The following is a 19,100-nucleotide window of genomic DNA, read 5'->3' as shown; positions in this document are numbered from 1 at the left end:
GAGATTAAAATTAAACGTTCACTTGAGGGAGAAAGGCGCATGCGCAATAGCCGATCATGAGTCTGTGATTACAATCCCGCCTATATATGAGACTGGCCAATAAAAACAGATGTCGCTCTCTTCTCCGGAGACGAAACTCGCGTAATTACGCTCAACCAACAGAAAACGTATATTGTGTAGTTAGCCAATAGGAGCCAGCGCTGGTGTTTGTGGGCGGCTCGTTCATCTTGCCAACAGTAAAGATGGCGGACCGGCTGACGCAGCTCCAGGATGCGCTGAATTCTGTGAGTGTCTGTGGGTTTGGGTTGAACTGAGACTTCTCACTGCTCCTCGGTCTGACCCGTAACTCAGTTGTGTATTTCCATTGAGACTAATTGTATTTCCCATTCATTGTGTCTCCCCCAGTCTGTGTCCTGTGCTCCCCAAGCGCTAAACCTTCTCACATCTCCTCCAACCCGCAATATGGCGGCACCTTCCTCCTGTATCTCTAGTGTCTGCCCAACCCCCACACACTGTGTCTCACTTTTACTCGTACTCACTCTCTCCTGTGTCTCACTCTCTCCTGTGTCTCCCTCTCACTCTCTCCTGTGTCTCCCTCTCACTCTCTCCCGTGTCTCCCTCACTCTCCTGTGTCTCACTCACTCTCTTGTGTCTCCCTCACTCTCTCCTGTGTCTCCCTCACTCTCCTGTGTCTCCCTCACTCTCTCCTGTGTCTCCCTCACTCTCCCCTGTGTCTCCCTCTCACTCTCTCCTGTGTCTCCCTCACTCTCTTGTGTCTCCCTCACTCTCTCCTGTGTCTCCCTCTCACTCTCTCCTGTGTCTCCCTCTCACTCTCCTGTGTCTCCCTCTCACTCTCTCCTGTGTCTCCCTCACTCTCCCCTGTGTCTCCCTCTCACTCTCTCCTGTGTCTCCCTCACTCTCTTGTGTCTCCCTCACTCTCTCCTGTGTCTCCCTCTCACTCTCTCCTGTGTCTCCCTCTCACTCTCTTGTGTCTCCCTCACTCTCTCCTGTGTCTCCCTCTCACTCTCTCCTGTGTCTCCCTCTCACTCTCCTGTGTCTCCCTCTCACTCTCTCCTGTGTCTCCCTCTCACTCTCCTGTGTCTCCCTCTCACTCTCCCCTGTGTCTCCTTCACTCTCTCCTGTCTCCCTCTCACTCTCTCCTGTGTCTCATTCACTCTCTCCTGTGTCTCATTCACTCTCCTGTGTCTCCCTCACTCTCCTGTGTCTCATTCACTCTCTCCTGTGTCTCCCTCTCACTCTCTCCTGTGTCTCCCTCACTCTCTCCTGTGTCTCCTTCACTCTCTCCTGTGTCTCATTCACTCTCTCCTGTGTCTCCCTCACTCTCCTGTGTCTCCCTCACTCTCTCCTGTGTCTCCCTCACTCTCTCCTGTGTCTCCCTCTCACTCTCCTGTGTCTCCCTCACTCTCTTGTGTCTCCCTCTCACTCTCTCCTGTGTCTCATTCACTCTCCTGTGTCTCATTCACTCTCCTGTGTCTCCCTCTCACTCTCTCCTGTGTCTCCCTCACTCTCCTGTGTCTCCCTCTCACTCTCTCCTGTGTCTCATTCACTCTCCTGTGTCTCATTCACTCTCCTGTGTCTCCCTCACTCTCCTGTGTCTCCCTTACTCTCCTGTGTCTCCCTCACTCTCCTGTGTCTCCCTCACTCTCTCCTGTGTCTCCCTCTCACTCTCTCCTGTGTCTCCCTCTCACTCTCTCCTGTGTCTCCCTCTCACTCTCTCCTGTGTCTCCTTCACTCTCTCCTGTGTCTCCCTCTCACTCTCTCCTGTGTCTCATTCACTCTCTCCTGTGTCTCATTCACTCTCTCCTGTGTCTCATTCACTCTCTCCTGTGTCTCATTCACTCTCTCCTGTGTCTCATTCACTCTCTCCTGTGTCTCATTCACTCTCTCCTGTGTCTCCCTCACTCTCCTGTGTCTCCCTCACTCTCCTGTGTCTCATTCACTCTCTCCTGTGTCTCATTCACTCTCTCCTGTGTCTCCCTCACTCTCTCCTGTGTCTCCCTCACTCTCTCCTGTGTCTCCCTCACTCTCTTGTGTCTCCCTCACTCTCTCCTGTGTCTCCCTCACTCTCTTGTGTCTCCCTCTCACTCTCTCCTGTGTCTCCCTCACTCTCCTGTGTCTCCCTCTCACTCTCTCCTGTGTCTCATTCACTCTCTCCTGTGTCTCCCTCACTCTCTCCTGTGTCTCATTCACTCTCTCCTGTGTCTCATTCACTCTCTCCTGTGTCTCCCTCACTCTCCTGTGTCTCCCTCACTCTCCTGTGTCTCTCACTCTCTCCTGTGTCTCCCTCACTCTCCTGTGTCTCCCTCTCACTCTCCTGTGTCTCCCTCTCACTCTCCCCTGTGTCTCCCTCTCACTCTCTCCTGTGTCTCCTTCACTCTCTCCTGTGTCTCCCTCTCACTCTCTCCTGTGTCTCATTCACTCTCCTGTGTCTCCCTCACTCTCCTGTGTCTCATTCACTCTCTCCTGTGTCTCCCTCTCACTCTCCTGTGTCTCCCTCTCACTCTCTCCTGTGTCTCCCTCTCACTCTCTCCTGTGTCTCCCTCTCACTCTCTCCTGTGTCTCCCTCTCACTCTCTCCTGTGTCTCCCTCACTCTCTCCTGTGTCTCCTTCACTCTCTCCTGTGTCTCCCTCTCACTCTCTCCTGTGTCTCATTCACTCTCCTGTGTCTCCCTCACTCTCCTGTGTCTCATTCACTCTCTCCTGTGTCTCCCTCTCACTCTCTCTTGTGTCTCCATCTCACTCTCTCCTGTGTCTCCCTCACTCTCTCCTGTGTCTCCTTCACTCTCTCCTGTGTCTCCCTCACTCTCTCCTGTGTCTCCTTCACTCTCTCCTGTGTCTCCCTCACTCTCTCCTGTGTCTCCCTCTCACTCTCTCCTGTGTCTCCTTCACTTTCTCCTGTGTCTCCCTCTCACTCTCTCCTGTGTCTCCCTCTCACTCTCTCCTGTGTCTCATTCACTCTCTCCTGTGTCTCCCTCACTCTCCTGTGTCTCGCTCACTCTCTCCTGTGTCTCCTTCACTCTCTCCTGTGTCTCCCTCTCACTCTCTCCTGTGTCTCATTCACTCTCTCCTGTGTCTCCCTCACTCTCCTGTGTCTCCCTCACTCTCTCCTGTGTCTCCCTCACTCTCTCCTGTGTCTCCCTCACTCTCTCCTGTGTCTCCCTCACTCTCTCCTGTGTCTCCCTCACTCTCTCCTGTGTCTCCCTCTCACTCTCTCCTGTGTCTCCCTCTCACTCTCCTGTGTCTCATTCACTCTCTCCTGTGTCTCCCTCACTCTCCTGTGTCTCCCTCACTCTCTCCTGTGTCTCCCTCACTCTCTCCTGTGTCTCCCTCACTCTCTCCTGTGTCTCCCTCACTCTCTCCTGTGTCTCCCTCACTCTCTCCTGTGTCTCCTTCACTCTCTCCTGTGTCTCCCTCTCACTCTCTCCTGTGTCTCCCTCTCACTCTCCTGTGTCTCCCTCACTCTCTCCTGTGTCTCCCTCACTCTCTCCTGTGTCTCCCTCACTCTCTCCTGTGTCTCCCTCACTCTCTCCTGTGTCTCCCTCTCACTCTCTCCTGTGTCTCCCTCTCACTCTCTCCTGTGTCTCCCTCTCACTCTCTCCTGTGTCTCATTCACTCTCTCCTGTGTCTCATTCACTCTCTCCTGTCTCCCTCACTCTCTCCTGTCTCCCTCACTCTCTCCTGTCTCCCTCACTCTCCTGTGTCTCCCTCTCACTCTCTCCTGTGTCTCCCTCTCACTCTCTCCTGTGTCTCCCTCTCACTCTCTCCTGTGTCTCATTCACTCTCTCCTGTCTCCCTCACTCTCCTGTGTCTCCCTCACTCTCCTGTGTCTCCCTCTCACTCTCTCCTGTGTCTCCCTCTCACTCTCTCCTGTGTCTCCCTCTCACTCTCTCTTGTGTCTCATTCACTCTCTCCTGTGTCTCCCTCACTCTCTTGTGTCTCCCTCACTCTCTCCTGTGTCTCCCTCACTCTCTTGTCTCCCTCTCACTCTCTCCTGTGTCTCATTCACTCTCTCCTGTGTCTCCCTCACTCTCTTGTGTCTCCCTCTCACTCTCTCCTGTGTCTCCCTCTCACTCTCTCTTGTGTCTCATTCACTCTCTCCTGTGTCTCCCTCACTCTCTCCTGTGTCTCCCTCACTCTCTTGTGTCTCCCTCTCACTGATTGTAAATGGAATTGCAGTATCTGTCTGTCCCTTACAACAATTTAGCAGGAGTCGGCGCTGCTTCTTCCAGGGTCTGTTAATCCGCTGGCTTCTGATTGTTTCAAGAGTCATATTTGGATTTATATCCCCTTTAAATAAATCCAAGAATGATTTGTACAAGCAAATAAAGGGCCGTACCCATAGTATGTTACAGAATGACTAATTCCAAGCTCCTTTTCAATTGGTCTTCATTATTTATTCAAATTATTTGCCTCCTTCTTCTTCTGACTCTTTCCAACTTTTAAATGAGGGTCACTGACCCCCGTCTAAAAACAAATGCTCTGTAAGGCTACAATTGTATTGTTATTACTATTTTTTATTCCTCATCTTTCTATTCAGGCCTCTCCTATTCATATTCCAGTCTCTTATTCAAATGAATGCATGGTTGCTAGGGGAATTTGCACCCTAGCAACCCTCCGACTCCTATCATTGCAAACTGGACATACGCTGAATAAAAAGCTTAGTAACTCAAAAACCACAAATAATAAAAATGAAAACCAGTTACAAATTGTCTCAGAATATCCCTCTCTACATCATACTAACAGTTCATTTAAAGGGGAACAACTTTTTAAAACATGACAAATTGGTAAAGCAAAGCATCAGATACAAAACTCTTACCTGTATGTCTCTGTTTCTTTTAGGTGGAGGCAAGCAGCACCCTCACTTATTCACACTTCACCTTCTGCCGAACAATAAGCTGGCCTTCTGTCCAATAAAAAATGGAGGGGGGACTGGCTTGTTAATCAGTGAGACCAGCACCTGCATTGTTTTTTTAGCAATAAATTACCATCTCCCCAAATTTTTCACACCCCTTCGTCAGCTACTGAGATGGGGTCAGCTAGTTTTACCCACAATGCAGTGTGCTTTGGTTGTCCACATCAGGTCACTACTGCTGGTGCCATGGCTTCTTACCCCAGTAGTTGGTACCTGGTGTGAACCAAACCAGTACCCAATGGGGCAGGGGTCGAGTTTTAAAGTAATATAATTGTTTCACCCATCCGGAGCGTGTCAGCCTGCAGCTGCTCTGGTGGCTATTGGTGTCATTTAACTTTAAATATCAAAATATATTTGGAATTATCCCTACACACTGTCTTACAATGGTGTACCCCAATGAAGGGCTGCCATCAGGACCCCTACCTCATCACATCTGGGGCGTTCTGTGACCATATAAAGGCACAAGGCTGCAGGCTGAGTTATACAGGGAACTCTGAGTATCACTCATGTATTATAAGGGATAATGTACCCCCTACTGTAAATGATAAGGATATTAGAAGTCACTGAGGGGTTGTTCTGTGACCATATAAAGGCACAAGGCTGCAGACTGAGTTATACAGGGAACTCTGAGTATCACTCATGTATTATAAGGGATAATGTACCCCCTACTGTAAATGATAAGGATATTAGAAGTCACTGAGGGGTTGTTCTGTGACCATATAAAGGCACAAGGCTGCAGGCTGAGTTATACAGGGAACTCTGAGTATCACTCATGTATTATAAGGGATAATGTACCCCCTACTGTAAATGATAAGGATATTAGAAGTCACTGAGGGGTTGTTCTGTGACCATATAAAGGCACAAGGCTGCAGGCTGAGTTATACAGGGAACTCTGAGTATCACTCATGTATTATAAGGGATAATGTACCCCCTACTGTAAATGATAAGGATATTAGAAGTCACTGAGGGGTTGTTCTGTGACCATATAAAGGCACAAGGCTGCAGGCTGAGTTATACAGGGAACTCTGAGTATCACTCATGTATTATAAGGGATAATGTACCCCCTACTGTAAATGATAAGGATATTAGAAGTCACTGAGGGGTTGTTCTGTGACCATATAAAGACACAACACTGCAGGCTGAGTTATACAGGGAACTCTGAGTATCACTCATGTATTATAAGGGATAATGTACCCCCTACTGTAAATGATAAGGATATTAGAAGTCACTGAGGGGTTGTTCTGTGACCATATAAAGGCACAAGGCTGCAGGCTGAGTTATACAGGGAACTCTGAGTATCACTCATGTATTATAAGGGATAATGTACCCCTAAATAAAAAAATGTAAATCACCCCAATATTTATTGATTGAACTGTGTCAGAGATATTAAAGTTATATGTAAATGGTATTGCTACATTGTATCAGTAGTCAGCTCTCCTCAAGCCAGGGCTCAGTTCCCATAATCCCTTGCATGCCCTGAGAAGAATTCACAAGTGTGCAAGGCATTGTGGGAATTGGAGTCTTTGCTACGAGCGGCTCATTATTGAGATCACTGAGAACATTTTCCCCTTTTTTAATAAAAAAAAGAGGTAAAATAAAAAGGCAATTAACAGGAAAGAAAAACTGCGCCTCAATATGAGAATGAAAATAATAGTCACTGCTCTTTGTTGCTGGCTATGGGTTTTGTACTTTTGGTAGCCGGTAATGATGAAGCAAAATCTGAGTAGCAGCTACTAATCTCCTCGTGTGGCCTTTAATCTCCTCGTGTGGCCTTTAATCTCCTCGTGTGGCCTTTAAGGCAAAGGGAAAAACAACAGCCGATGTTCTGTCTGATCCATGTTCCATGATTTCCAGGAGAACTATCATCGGAAATAAAATGTTCTCTCCGAGCTTTACACACACAGGTTACGTCACCAATATGTTTTTGTATTTGGTTCTCAAGGGATTGGAGATAATATTCATTGTGTCAGTTGCCCTTTAAACACAGATATCAGGAATGTCATGTATATTACATAGCTCACACACCCGTACAATAGATGATACATCTCCCTTTGCTTTTCAAGGGTGCTCCAGTAATTTTGTCTTGTTTATGGTCAATAAGGCAAAGTACTTGGTTAGCAGAAGCCCAATCATGTACAACATGGAGTAGAGAGACATCAGGAGCATAATTAAGTTGCCATGGAGCCAGCAGGCATAGATGGATTTGAGGAGAGACATGATCTGGATGCACAGGAGGAGCCACACAACATTCCATCTCCTGCCAGCATAAATGAGGCAGATCATAGTTGCGGTGATGAAGAAGTGGAAGATGAAGGACACCACAGACTCGTAAGTCATCCAAATGTGATGCTTGTGCCACCACTGGGCATTGCACAGCCACTCTCGGAAGTAGGACTTGGTCCAGCGGGTTTGCTGGTTCAACCACCGGAGATACAGGGATGGCGTTTCAGAGAATACCCTGGATTTGTGGGTGTATCTTAAAGGCAGAAAGGGACAAATAAGTCAATTATTGGTCATGTTGGGTAATAACGAAACATGTAGAGAGATCATCAGGTCACAAGCTGCCCAACTGCAGATGTCGTAATCACCCAAAGTACAGTAGGTCCACAAAACTTTCTGCCTATGAAACACCTGGAGAATGTTGTTTCGGTACATTCCTACAAACAGGGTAACAGAAAAGTTACAATGAGCTTTGACAAGCAGTCGAAGTAAGACTGGCTGTCCCTCTGCATGTTAAACGCCATCCAGGAAACTAAGGCACGGTTAAAAGGAAGAAGCAAGACAACAGAAGGATACAGTTGAGAACAACAATCACATCTATGATCCATCTACTGTCTCCATCTTGCCCTACTGTCTCCATCTTGTCCTACCATCTCCATCTTGCCCTACTGTCTCCATCTTGTCCTACTGTCTCCATCTTCTCCTACTGTATCCATCTTGTTCTTCTGTCTACATCTTGCACTACTGTCTCCATCTTGTCCTACTGTCTCCATCTTTCCCTACTGTCTCCATCTTGTCCTATTGTCTCCATCTTGCCCTACTGTCTCCATCTTGCCCTACTGTCTCCATCTTGCCCTACTGTCTCCATCTTGCCCTACTGTCTCCATCTTGTCCTACTGTCTTCATCTTGTCCCACTGTCTTCATCTTGTTCTACTGTCTCCATCTTGTCCTACTGTCTCCATCTTGTCCTACTGTCTCCATCTTGCCCTACTGTCTCCATCTAGGGTTGCCACCTGGCCGGTATTTTACCGGCCTGGCCGGTAAAAATGATGGTTGATCCCAATGTTATTAATAGGGAAAAAAGATAAATATATAGGAAGGCCGGTATTTTTTTCTGGAAAAGGTGGCAACCCTATCTCCATCTTGTCCTACTGTCTCCATCTTGCCCTACTGTCTCCATCTTGTTCTACTGTCTCCATCTTGTCCTACTGTCTCCATCTTGCCCTACTGTCTCCATCTTGCCCTACTGTCTCCATCTTGTCCTACTGTCTCCATCTTGTCCTACTGTCTCCACCTTGCCCTACTGTCTCCATCTTGTCCTACTGCCTCCATCTTGTCCTACTGTCTCCATCTTGTCCTACTGTCTCCATCTTGTCCTACTGTCTCCATCTTGTCCTACTGTCTTCATCTTGTCCTACTGTCTCCCTCTCACTCTCCCCTGTGTCTCCCTCTCACTCTCCCCTGTGTCTCCCTCTCACTCTCCCCTGTGTCTCCCTCTCACTCTCCCCTGTGTCTCCCTCTCACTCTCCCCTGTGTCTCCCTCTCACTCTCCCCTGTGTCTCCCTCGCTCTCCCCTGTGTCTCCCTCGCTCTCCCCTGTGTCTCCCTCGCTCTCCCCTGTGTCTCCCTCGCTCTCCCCTGTGTCTCCCTCGCTCTCCCTGTGTCTCCCTCGCTCTCCCCTGTGTCTCCCTCGCTCTCCCCTGTGTCTCCTTCGCTCTCCCCTGTGTCTCCCTCGCTCTCCCCTGTGTCTCCCTCGCTCTCCCCGTTCCCTCGCTCTCCCCTGTGTCTCCCTCGCTCTCCCCTGTGTTCCTCTCGCTCTCCCCTGTGTCTCCCTCGCTCTCCCTGTGTCTCTCGCTCTCCCCTGTGTCTCCTCTCGCTCTCCCCTGTGTCTCCCTCGCTCTCCCCTGTGTCTCCCTCGCTCTCCCCTGTGTCTCCCTCGCTCTCCCCTGTGTCTCCCTCGCTCTCCCCTGTGTCTCCCTCGCTCTCCCCTGTGTCTCCCTCTCACTCCCTCGTGTGTCTCATTCGCTCCCTCCTGTGTCTCCCTCTCACTCTCCCCTGTGTCTCATTCGCTCCCTCCTGTGTCTCCCTCTCACTCTCCCCTGTGTCTCCCTCTCACTCTCCCCTGTCTCCCTCTCACTCTCCCCTGTGTCTCCCTCTCACTCTCCCCTGTGTCTCCCTCTCACTCTCCCCTGTGTCTCACTCTCCCCTGTGTCTCCCTCTCCCCTGTGTCTCCCTCTCACTCTCCCCTGTGTCTCCCTCTCACTCTCCCCTGTGTCTCCCTCGCTCTCTCCTGTGTCTCTCTCGCTCTCCCCTGTGTCTCCCTCTCACTCCCTCGTGTGTCTCATTCGCTCCCTCCTGTGTCTCCCTCTCACTCTCCCCTGTGTCTCATTCGCTCCCTCCTGTGTCTCCCTCTCACTCTCCCCTGTGTCTCACTCTCCCCTGTGTCTCCCTCTCCCCTGTGTCTCCCTCTCACTCTCCCCTGTGTCTCCCTCTCACTCTCCCCTGTGTCTCCCTCTCACTCTCCCCTGTGTCTCCCTCGCTCTCTCCTGTGTCTCCCTCGCTCTCCCCTGTGTCTCCCTCTCACTCCCTCGTGTGTCTCATTCGCTCCCTCCTGTGTCTCCCTCTCACTCTCCCCTGTGTCTCATTCGCTCCCTCCTGTGTCTCCCTCTCACTCTCCCCTGTGTCTCCCTCTCATTCGCTCCCCTCCTGTGTCTCCCTCTCACTCTCCCCTGTGTCTCATTCGCTACCTCCTGTGTCTCCCTCTCACTCTCCCCTGTGTCTCACTCTCCCCTGTGTCTCCCTCTCACTCTCCCCTGTGTCTCACTCTCCCCTGTGTCTCCCTCTCCCCTGTGTCTCCCTCTCACTCTCCCCTGTGTCTCCCTCTCACTCTCCCCTGTTTCTCCCTCGCTCTCTCCTGTGTCTCCCTCGCTCTCCCCTGTGTCTCCCTCTCACTCCCTCGTGTGTCTCATTCGCTCCCTCCTGTGTCTCCCTCTCACTCTCCCCTGTGTCTCATTCGCTCCCTCCTGTGTCTCCCTCTCACTCTCCCCTGTGTCTCCCTCTCACTCTCCCCTGTCTCCCTCTCACTCTCCCCTGTGTCTCCCTCTCACTCTCCCCTGTGTCTCCCTCTCACTCTCCCCTGTGTCTCCCTCTCACTCTCCCCTGTGTCTCCCTCTCACTCTCCCCTGTGTCTCCCTCACTCTCCCCTGTGTCTCCCTCACTCTCCTGTGTCTCCCTCGCTCTCCCCTGTGTCTCCCTCGCTCTCCCCTGTGTCTCCCTCCCTCGCTCTCCCCTGTGTCTCCCTCCCTCGCTCTCTCCTGTGTCTCCCTCCCTCGCTCTCTCCTGTGTCTCCTTCACTCTCCCCTGTGTCTCCTTCGCTCTCCCCTGTGTCTCCTTCGCTCTCCCATGTGTCTCCCTCGCTCTCTCCTGTGTCTCCCTCGCTCTCTCTTGTGTCTCCCTCGCTCTCTTGTGTCTCCCTCGCTTGCCCATCTTGCCCTACTGTCTCCATCTTGCCCTACTGTCTCCATCTTGCCCTACTGTCTCCATCTTGTCCTACTGTCTTCATCTTGTCCCACTGTCTTCATCTTGTTCTACTGTCTCCATCTTGTCCTACTGTCTCCATCTTGTCCTACTGTCTCCATCTTGCCCTACTGTCTCCATCTTGCCCTACTGTCTCCATCTAGGGTTGCCACCTGGCCGGTATTTTACCGGCCTGGCCGGTAAAAATGATGGTTGATCCCAATGTTATTAATAGGGAAAAAAGATAAATATATAGGAAGGCCGGTATTTTTTTCTGGAAAAGGTGGCAACCCTATCTCCATCTTGTCCTACTGTCTCCATCTTGCCCTACTGTCTCCATCTTGTTCTACTGTCTCCATCTTGCCCTACTGTCTCCATCTTGCCCTACTGTCTCCATCTTGTCCTACTGTCTCCATCTTGTCCTACTGTCTCCATCTTGTCCTACTGTCTCCATCTTGTCCTACTGTCTTCATCTTGTCCTACTGTCTCCCTCTCACTCTCCCCTGTGTCTCCCTCTCACTCTCCCCTGTGTCTCACTCTCCCCTGTGTCTCACTCTCCCCTGTGTCTCCCTCTCCCCTGTGTCTCCCTCTCACTCTCCCCTGTGTCTCCCTCTCACTCTCCCCTGTGTCTCCCTCGCTCTCTCCTGTGTCTCCCTCGCTCTCCTCTGTGTCTCCCTCTCACTCCCTCGTGTGTCTCATTCGCTCCCTCCTGTGTCTCCCTCTCACTCTCCCCTGTGTCTCATTCGCTCCCTCCTGTGTCTCCCTCTCACTCTCCCCTGTGTCTCCCTCTCATTCGCTCCCCTCCTGTGTCTCCCTCTCACTCTCCCCTGTGTCTCATTCGCTCCCTCCTGTGTCTCCCTCTCACTCTCCCCTGTGTCTCACTCTCCCCTGTGTCTCCCTCTCCCCTGTGTCTCACTCTCACCTGTGTCTCACTCTCCCCTGTGTCTCCCTCTCCCCTGTGTCTCCCTCTCACTCTCCCCTGTGTCTCCCTCTCACTCTCCCCTGTGTCTCCCTCGCTCTCTCCTGTGTCTCCCTCGCTCTCCCCTGTGTCTCCCTCTCACTCCCTCGTGTGTCTCATTCGCTCCCTCCTGTGTCTCCCTCTCACTCTCCCCTGTGTCTCCCTCTCACTCTCCCCTGTCTCCCTCTCACTCTCCCCTGTGTCTCCCTCTCACTCTCCCCTGTGTCTCCCTCTCACTCTCCCCTGTGTCTCCCTCTCACTCTCCCCTGTGGTCTCCTGCTCTCCTGTGTCTCCCTCGCTCTCCCCTGTGTCTCCCTCGCTCTCCCCTGTGTCTCCCTCGCTCTCCCCTGTGTCTCCCTCCCTCGCTCTCCCCTGTGTCTCCCTCCCTCGCTCTCTCCTGTGTCTCCCTCCCTCGCTCTCTCCTGTGTCTCCCTCGCTCTCTCCTGTGTCTTCCTCGCTCTCCCATGTGTCTCCCTCGCTCTCTCCTGTGTCTCCCTCGCTCTCTCCTGTGTCTCCCTCGCTCTCTCCTGTGTCTCCCTCGCTCTCTTGTGTCTCCCTCGCTCTCTTGTGTCTCCCTCGCTTGCCCATCTTGCCCTACTGTCTCCATCTTGCCCTACTGTCTCCATCTTGCCCTACTGTCTCCATCTTGCCCTACTGTCTCCATCTTGCCCTACTGTCTCCATCTTGCCCTACTGTCTCCATCTTGTCCTACTGTCTTCATCTTGTCCCACTGTCTTCATCTTGTTCTACTGTCTCCATCTTGTCCTACTGTCTCCATCTTGTCCTACTGTCTCCATCTTGCCCTACTGTCTCCATCTAGGGTTGCCACCTGGCCGTATTTTACCGGCCTGGCCGGTAAAAATGATGGTTGATCCCAATGTTATTAATAGGGGAAAAAAGATAAATATATAGGAAGGCCGGTATTTTTTTCTGGAAAAGGTGGCAACCCTATCTCCATCTTGTCCTACTGTCTCCATCTTGCCCTACTGTCTCCATCTTGTTCTACTGTCTCCATCTTGTCCTACTGTCTCCATCTTGTTCTAATGTCTCCATCTTGCCCTACTGTCTCCATCTTGTCCTACTGTCTCCATCTTGTCCTACTGTCTCCACCTTGCCCTACTGTCTCCATCTTGTCCTACTGCCTCCATCTTGTCCTACTGTCTCCATCTTGTCCTACTGTCTTCATCTTGTCCTACTGTCTCCCTCTCACTCTCCCCTGTGTCTCCTCTCCACTCTCCCCTGTGTCTCCCTCTCACTCTCCCCTGGTCTCCCCCCTGTGTTCTCAACTCTTCCCCTGTGTCTCACTCTCCCCTGTGTCTCCCTCTCCCCTGTGCTCCCTACTCCCCTGTGTCTCCCTCTCACTCTCCCCTGTGTCTCCTCTCCACTCTCCCCTGTGTCTCCCTCTCACTCTCCCCTGTGTCTCATTCGCTCCCTCCCTGTGTCTCCCTCTCACTCTCCCCTGTGTCTCCCTCTCACTCTCCCCTGTGTCTCCTCTCACTCTCCCCTGTGTCTCCCTCGCTCTCCCCTGTGTCTCCCTCGCTCTCCCCTGTGTCTCCCTCGCTCTCCCCCTGTGTCTCCTCGCTCTCCCCTGTGTCTCCCTCGCTCTCCCCTGTGTCTCCCTCGCTCTCCTCTGTGTCTCCCTCGCTCTCCCCTGTGTCTCCTTCGCTCTCCCCTTTGTCTCCCTTCGCTCTCCCCTGTGTCTCCTCGCTCTCCCCTGTGTCTCCCTCGCTCTCCCCTGTGTCTCCCTCGCTCTCCCCTGTGTCTCCCTCGCTCTCCCCTGTGTCCCCTCGCCTCTCCCCTGGTCTCCCTCGCTCTCTCCTGTGTCTCCCTCACTCACTCTCTCCTGTGTCTCCCTCTCACTCCCTCGTGTGTCTCATTCGCTCCCTCCTGTGTCTCCCTCTCACTCTCCCCTGTGTCTCATTCGCTCCCTCCTGTGTCTCCCTCTCACTCTCCCCTGTGTCTCCCTCTCACTCTCCCCTGTGTCTCCCTCTCACTCTCCCCTGTGTCTCCCTCTCACTCTCCCCTGTCTCCCTCTCACTCTCCCCTGTGTCTCCCTCTCACTCTCCCCTGTGTCTCCCTCTCACTCTCCCCTGTGGTCTCCCTCTCACTCTCCCCTGTGCTCCCTCTCACTCTCCCCTGTGTCTCCCTCTCACTCTCCCCTGTGTCTCCCTCGCTCTCTCCTGTGTCTCCCTCGCTTCTCCCCTGTGTCTCCCTCGCTCTCCCCGTGTTCCCTCGCTCTCCCCTGTGTTCCTGCTCTCCCCTGTGTCTCCCTCCCTCGCTCTCTCCTGTGTCTCCCTCCCTCGCTCTCTCCTGTGTCTCCCTCGCTCTCTCCTGTGTCTTCCTCGCTCTCCCATGTGTCTCCCTCGCTCTCTCCTGTGTCTCCCTCGCTCTCTCCTGTGTCTCCCTCGCTCTCTTGTGTCTCCCTCGCTCTCTCTTGTGTCTCCCTCGCTCTCTCTTGTGTCTCTCTCGCTCTCTCTTGTGTCTCCCTCGCTCTCTCTTGTGTCTCCCTCGCTCTCTCTTGTGTCTCCCTCGCTCTCTCTTGTGTCTCCCTCCCTTGTGTCTCAATCCCTTGTGTCTCCCTCCCTTGTGTCTCCCTCCCTTGTGTCTCCCTCCCTTGTGTCTCCCTCACCTGTGTCTCCCTCACTCTCCCCTGTGTCTCCCTCACTCTCCCCTGTGTCTCCCTCGCTCTCCCCTGTGTCTCCCTCGCTCTCCCCTGTGTCTCCCTCGCTCTCCCCTGTGTCTCCCTCGCTCTCCCCTGTGTCTCCCTCGCTCTCCCCTGTGTCTCCCTCGCTCTCCCCTGTGTCTCCCTCGCTCTCCCCTGTGTCTCCCTCGCTCTCCCCTGTGTCTCCCTCGCTCTCCCCTGTGTCTCCCTTCGCTCTCCCCTGTCTCCCTCGCTCTCCCTGTGTCTCTCCTCGCTCTCCCTGTGTCTCCCTCGCTCTCTCCTGTGTCTCCCTCACTCACTCTCTCCTGTGTCTCCCTCTCACTCCCTCGTGTGTCTCATTCGCTCCCTCCTGTGTCTCCCTCTCACTCTCCCCTGTGTCTCATTCGCTCCCTCCTTGTGTCCTCCCTCTCCCCTGTGTCCCTCTCACTCTCCTGGTGTCTCCCTCTCACTCTCCCCTGTGTCTCCCTCTCACTCTCCCCTGTGTCTCCCTCTCACTCTCCCCTGTGTCTCCCTCTCACTCTCCCCTGTGTCTCCCTCTCACTCTCCCCTGTGTCTCCCTCTCACTCTCCCCTGTGTCTCCCTCTCACTCTCCCCTGTGTCTCCCTCGCTCTCCCCTGTGTCTCCCTCGCTCTCCCCTGTGTCTCCCTCGCTCTCCCCTGTGTCTCCCTCGCTCTCCCCTGTGTCTCCCTCCCTCGCTCTCCCCTGTGTCTCCCTCCCTCGCTCTCTCCTGTGTCTCCCTCCCTCGCTCTCTCCTGTGTCTCCCTCGCTCTCTCCTGTGTCTCCCTCGCTCTCCCATGTGTCTCCCTCGCTCTCTCCTGTGTCTCCCTCGCTCTCTCCTGTGTCTCCCTCGCTCTCTTGTGTCTCCCTCGCTCTCTTGTGTCTCCCTCGCTCTCTTGTGTCTCCCTCGCTCTCTCTTGTGTCTCCCTCGCTCTCTCTTGTGTCTCCTTCGCTCTCTCTTGTGTCTCCCTCGCTCTCTCTTGTGTCTCCCTCGCTCTCTCTTGTGTCTCCCTCGCTCTCTCTTGTGTCTCCCTCCCTTGTGTCTCCCTCCCTTGTGTCTCCCTCCCTTGTGTCTCCCTCTCTTGTGTCTCCCTCCCTTGTGTCTCCCTCCCTTGTGTCTCCCTCGCTCTCCCCTGTGTCTCCTTCACTCACTTCTGTGTCTCCCTCACTTACTCCCGTACGGTCGCGCCCCCCCCCTTACTGTACCAACTGAACCCCATTGTGCTTTGTCCTTCATCTCCTCATATTAATCTTATTTCCTTTATCCTTTCAGCTGGCGGATCAGTTCTGCAACACCATCGGGGTCCTCCAGCAGTGCGCTCCCCCCGCCTCCTTCAACAACATCCAGACCTCTATCAACAAGGAGCAGCCCCCCAATCCCACCGAAGGTGAGACAGTCACACGAGTACCAGGAAATACACTCCCCCGTGCAAAGGAAGTAGAGACAGTCACACGAGTACCAGGAAATACACTCCCCCGTGCAAAGGAAGTAGAGACAGTCACACGAGTACCAGGAAATACACTCCCCCGTGCAAAGGAAGTAGAGACAGTCACACGAGTACCAGGAAATACACTCCCCGTGCAAAGGAAGTAGAGACAGTCACACGAGTACCAGGAAATACACTCCCCCGTGCAGAGGAAGTAGAGGACAGTCACACGAGTACCAGGAAATACACTCCCCCGTACAAAGGAAGTAAGAGACAGTCACACGAGTACCAGGAAATACACTCCCCCGTACAAAGGAAGTAGAGACAGTCACACGAGTACCAGGAAATACACTCCCCGTGCAAAGGAAGTAGAGACAGTCAACGAGTACCAGGAAATACACTCCCCCGTACAAAGGAAGTAGAGACAGTCACACGAGTACCAGGAAGTACTCTCCCCCGTGCAAAGGAAGTAGAGACAGTCACACGAGTACCAGGAAATACACTCCCCCGTACAAAGGAAGTAGAGACAGTCACACGAGTACCAGGAAATACACTCCCCCGTGCAAAGGAAGTAGAGACAGTCACACGAGTATCAGGAAATCCTGTGTATTAATTCAGTAAAAGTGTGGGTGCCATTCGGATAAAGGGTAACTGATAAAATGCCCAAATATTACCTTGTAGGACACAATTGCCCCTAAGCCATTAATACCACGCCTCCTGCACCCACTGTGAGACCTTTATATATAGAGATACAACTGTCAGTTTTTCTGTCCGTTCAGAATACGCCCAGCTGTTTGCCGCTCTCATTGCCAGGAAGGGAAGGATATTGAGGTTCTGATTGAGTCTCTGCCCAGCGAGGAATCCACGGCCGCCCTGCAGGTCTGTATTGGGGTTCAATCTATTCTCGTATTGTTCCCTTACAACTCCAGCACCCTACGCCAGGCAGCTTCCCTTCACTCGCAATACGGGGTATTAGAGATAGAAATCCTTACTGGCACGTGTGTATCATGAATGTAGTAACCGCAGAGCTGACTCTCTAATCCCTTGCAGGCCCGCCAGTCTGTACCAACTGGAGGAGGAGAATCATGGGGCGGCGGCTCGGCTGGAGGAGGTGGTGTATAGGGGGGACATGTTACTGGACAAGATCCAGACGCACTCGCTGACATTGCTCAGTCCCAGCTAAAGACTCGCAGCAGAGCTCACACTCAGCAGCCTCTCCCTGAATCCTAACAGCAGGGGGCGCTCATTCCCCACACAATATCAAACCATTACACTGACTGTCACATATTCAACTGCATTGCTGCCCCGAGGCCCTCGAGAGGGGTAACTGGATATTGCCATGAGCACCCATCTCTCTCCCTGTACCCTCATTACTGACCCCTCTACATCTGATTCTGTGTACTGCACCCCATGTGACCCCTCTCTGCCCAGCGCACCCCACACTCAGGCCTCATGGGAGAGAAAGGAATGTGTGTTTAAAGGGAAAATATGCCAATACGTGTGTTGTTTCTTCTATAATAAATCTTTTTCAGACTAGCACCCACCTTCATATGTTATATTCTGTGTCCCAGAGTGGGGGGCATTCAATGGGGGTGAGCGCTTATTTGTGCCCTGGGTACCCCTGGAACTATAGCAGGGTGACACCCCAATGTTTCTATATATCTGTAACCTTGTTATGAGCTAAGGGGGCCCAGTCTGAAGGTCAGTTAGGGGGAGATTTGGGGTGAGTGTTTATTTGTACCCTGAGTACCCCTGGAACTATAGCAGGGTGACACCCCAATGTTTCTATATATCTGTAACCTTGTTATGAGCTAAGGGGGCCCAGTCTGAAGGTCAGTTAGGGGGAGATTTGGGGTGAGTGATTATTTGTACCCTGAGTACCCCTGGAACTATAGCAGGGTGACACCCCAATGTTTCTATATATCTGTAACCTTGTTATGAGCTAAGGGGGCCCAGTCTGAAGGTCAGTTAGGGGGAGATTTGGGGTGAGTGTTTATTTGTACCCTGAGTACCCCTGGAACTATAGCAGGGTGACACCCCAATGTTTCTATATATCTGTAACCTTGTTATGAGCTAAAAAATGATGGTTGATCCCAATGTTATTAATAGGGAAAAAAGATAAATATATAGGAAGGCCGGTATTTTTTTCTGGAAAAGGTGGCAACCCTATCTCCATCTTGTCCTACTGTCTCCATCTTGCCCTACTGTCTCCATCTTGTTCTACTGTCTCCATCTTGTCCTACTGTCTCCATCTTGTTCTACTGTCTCCATCTTGCCCTACTGTCTCCATCTTGCCCTACTGTCTCCATCTTGTCCTACTGTCTCCATCTTGTCCTACTGTCTCCACCTTGCCCTACTGTCTCCATCTTGTCCTACTGCCTCCATCTTGTCCTACTGTCTCCATCTTGTCCTACTGTCTCCATCTTGTCCTACTGTCTTCATCTTGTCCTACTGCCTCCATCTTGTCCTACTGTCTCCATCTTGTCCTACTGTCTCCATCTTGTTCTACTGTCTCCATCTTGCCCTACTGTCTCCATCTTGTCCTACTGTCTCCACCTTGCCCTACTGTCTCCATCTTGTCCTACTGCCTCCATCTTGTCCTACTGTCTCCATCTTGTCCTACTGTCTCCATCTTGTTCTACTGTCTCCATCTTGCCCTACTGTCTCCATCTTGCCCTACTGTCTCCATCTTGCCCTACTGTCTCCATCTTGTCCTACTGTCTCCATCTTGTCCTACTGTCTCCATCTTGTCCTACTGTCTCCATCTTGTTCTACTGTCTCCATCTTGCCCTACTGTCTCCATCTTGCCCTACTGTCTCCATCTTGTCCTACTGTCTCCATCTTGTCCTACTGTCTCCATCTTGCCCTACTGTCTCCATCTTGTCCTACTGTCTCCATCTTGTTCTACTGTCTCCATCTTGTTCTACTGTCTCCATCTTGTCCTCTTGTCTCCATCTTGGTTGTCCTACAGTCTCCATGTGTCAGTCTCATGTTACATCAGTAGTGACATAGTACAAGTGCAGCAGGAGGAGGAGTCAGTATATAGAGGAGGAGTCAGTTTATAGAGGAGGAGTCAGTATATAGAGGAGGAGTCAGTATATAGAGGAGGAGTCAGTGTATAGAGGGGTCTGGGAGTTGCTGCTTTATTCACTGACTCAGGCTCCAGGGATTGAAGTGATTCGGGGAGTCATATTCACTGCTGGTACATAGGAGTGGCCCGGGGCGATACAACCAATGAACACACTGCTGGAGAGATTAAAATTAAAGTTTCACGTTAGGGAGAAAGGCGCATGCGCAATAGCCGATCATGAGTCTGTGATTACAATCCCGCCTATATATGAGACTGGCCAATAAAAACAGATGTCGCGCTCTTCTCCGGAGACGAAA

The 19,100-nt window shown here is 52.2% G+C and overlaps 1 protein-coding gene across 1 annotated transcript; it reads left to right on the top strand.

The window, feature by feature from the left end:
• Positions 1-206: 206 nt before the first annotated feature.
• med21.L (mediator complex subunit 21 L homeolog) lies at positions 207-17,252 on the top strand. Its single transcript, NM_001092469.2, is given in 6 exon segments — positions 207-284; positions 15,560-15,674; positions 16,493-16,526; positions 16,529-16,593; positions 16,766-16,864; positions 16,867-17,252. Coding segments are annotated over 6 exon segments (432 nt in total). The 5' UTR covers positions 207-242; the 3' UTR covers positions 16,944-17,252.
• The last annotated feature ends 1,848 nt before the right edge of the window (positions 17,253-19,100 follow it).

This window comes from Xenopus laevis, chromosome 3L (assembly GCF_017654675.1).
Source record: "Xenopus laevis strain J_2021 chromosome 3L, Xenopus_laevis_v10.1, whole genome shotgun sequence".
NCBI classification, from domain to species: Eukaryota; Metazoa; Chordata; class Amphibia; order Anura; family Pipidae; genus Xenopus; species Xenopus laevis.
The sequence above is the reverse complement of the archived record's forward strand: the minus strand, read 5'-3'. Positions and strand labels throughout refer to the sequence as shown.